Source organism: Gavialis gangeticus, unplaced genomic scaffold (genome assembly GCF_001723915.1).
Source record: "Gavialis gangeticus isolate Ggan-Ray unplaced genomic scaffold, GavGan_comp1, whole genome shotgun sequence".
In the NCBI taxonomy this organism is placed as follows: Eukaryota; Metazoa; Chordata; order Crocodylia; family Gavialidae; genus Gavialis; species Gavialis gangeticus.
Window position 1 is genome coordinate 99,052,830 of NW_017729024.1, and position 2,023 is coordinate 99,054,852.

General features: G+C 38.6%; 1 protein-coding gene across 3 annotated transcripts in view; it reads left to right on the forward strand.

Annotated features, from left to right (window-relative positions):
• NMRK1 (nicotinamide riboside kinase 1) overlaps nt 1–2,023 on the forward strand; it is a 39,651-nt gene that overhangs the window by 22,299 nt on the left and 15,329 nt on the right. For all 3 annotated transcript variants that reach the window (XM_019517439.1, XM_019517440.1, XM_019517441.1), the window contains one exon: nt 1,243–1,291. In XM_019517439.1, coding sequence (XP_019372984.1) covers nt 1,243–1,291 — 49 coding nt within the window. The remainder of the gene's footprint in view (nt 1–1,242; nt 1,292–2,023) is intronic.

A 2,023-nucleotide genomic window follows, 5' to 3' on the forward strand; every position in this document is an offset into this window, starting at 1 on the left:
GGGGGGAAAGGAGGGCGGGAGGAGCAAGAAATAAGGGATACTCTTTTTACCAGGGTGCCCCTTGGGGTTACCAGAAACAATGGCCAGAAATTGACAGAGAGCAGATTTAGATTAGACATTAGGAAAAATTTCTTAACAATGAGGGCTGCCAAAATCTGGAATGGGCTTCCAAGGGACTATTTATATTGGGGAAATAGCACTAGCTATTTGTTATCCTTATACAAATCAGTGGTAAAGACTCTGCTTATGCTGTGTTCAACACCCATGCTGTTTTATTCAGACTTCCACCTGAATAGGTTTCACTACTAATACCAGCTGTGAAATTGACATCCCTGTCAGTTTCATTTCTAATCAATCCTGATTTTTATCATCCACCTTATTTAGCAAGCGTAACTGTTAACCTAATGAGCCTGCTGTAAGCAGCAGGGACTGTATAGGAGCTGTGTGTGGTTGACTGGGGGTGGAGTGGAAAATAATGTGAACCTACATGCATGCATGCCTTGCAGTGTACATATACCCAAAGAAATAAAACAACAATATTTTAACAACAATATTTCTGTAATAGCAATGTAGATCTACATGCCACTTTATCCAAGTGTTACTGTTTTGGAGGGGAGGGGAAGAAATGAGGAACATCTTTTGAGTAGGGAGAGGGATGCTTGGTTAATTTTAACCACGATTCTATATTATGTTGCAGTCCTTAGTTCATATATAGCCTGAAAATGTTCTTTCTACTCTATGTCCCTGCTATTCCATGTACTTTTCCAGTTCCCTGTTACTCCTCTGATCATACTGCATAGTGCTCTTATTAGGTGTCTATATACATGCTCAAGGATGTGGAAAGGGGGCATTTTAATTAGAGCATTTCCTGGAGAGCTGCTCTAATTAAAATGCCGCACAGTCATGTGTATTACGCTTCCATGCATTTAAAAATGGCCAGGGGATGCATTTCAGTAAGCTTTAGTTAAAGCACCCCAGCAGCCATTTTTATGCCTGTGGGGGTTTATACATGGGATGCTGCAGAACATTTAGCAATTAATTGAGCATGCGTATAGGCACCCTTTGTAACACCGCACCTTATTTCTTCACCTCCCACTGGGCTTTTAGCTGCTGTTACCCACAGAATTTTAATACCAATCCCCACAATGAATATTTCAAGAGAGATTTCAGCGTTGAAAGTGTTAATATTGTTGTTTGACTGGATAACTACCTTCAAATCATTTTAATTGTTTTTCTCTCCAGCCAGAATCTGAAGTAGAGACAGACGAACGTGGATTTAAGCAGTATGATGGTTAGTAGGTTGGGTGCTGAAATCTCAGCTGTATTTCATCTTTTTTGGACAAGGTAGCTCTCAGATGGGGTTCTTTTTCATTTGTTAAGAAGACAAGTTAATGTGGTATGTCTGACACAATTAAATGGGAAACTAATGTGATAATGGATTTGTTAAAATGTGGTTTTAACAGGAAAGAGAAAATAGCATTTTTAAAGCTTATAATCATTATGCTGGGCAATTTATTAAACTTTTTATTTTGCTACTGCACAATACCATTAGCAGCAAGTAACAGTATTTTTCACCTTCTTTTCATAGCTTGTGATCCTTTGTTTTACAAATTGGCAAGCCCTCTTTTGGTCCTAAAGCAACTGCTGTGTAGCTTAGTGTAATAAAAAGGGTTGGGTTGTTCTGTGTTTATGGCTGGTGTCTAAAGTTTTGAGATTGGGTGGCAGAAGATACTACAGATTACAGTACCTGGTACTTTCCTCAGAGGCTAATAAAACTGTAGCAAACTTAGTTTCTTAAGCCCTGAAATTTCTTAGCTCCTCAGTCTGGCACATGATGCTGCCAGTTCTCTATTGCTTATAATCGTAATAGAAAATGTAGAGCAGAGATTCTTTTAAAAAGCATTACTGGTTGTGATTTCAGATCCAATGCCAGTTACACCATTTTGCAATGTTAAATAACTAAAATAAACATCTGGGGCCAGGTTTTCATACCCTTATTCCTGTTGGGTAACACTTTTCATAA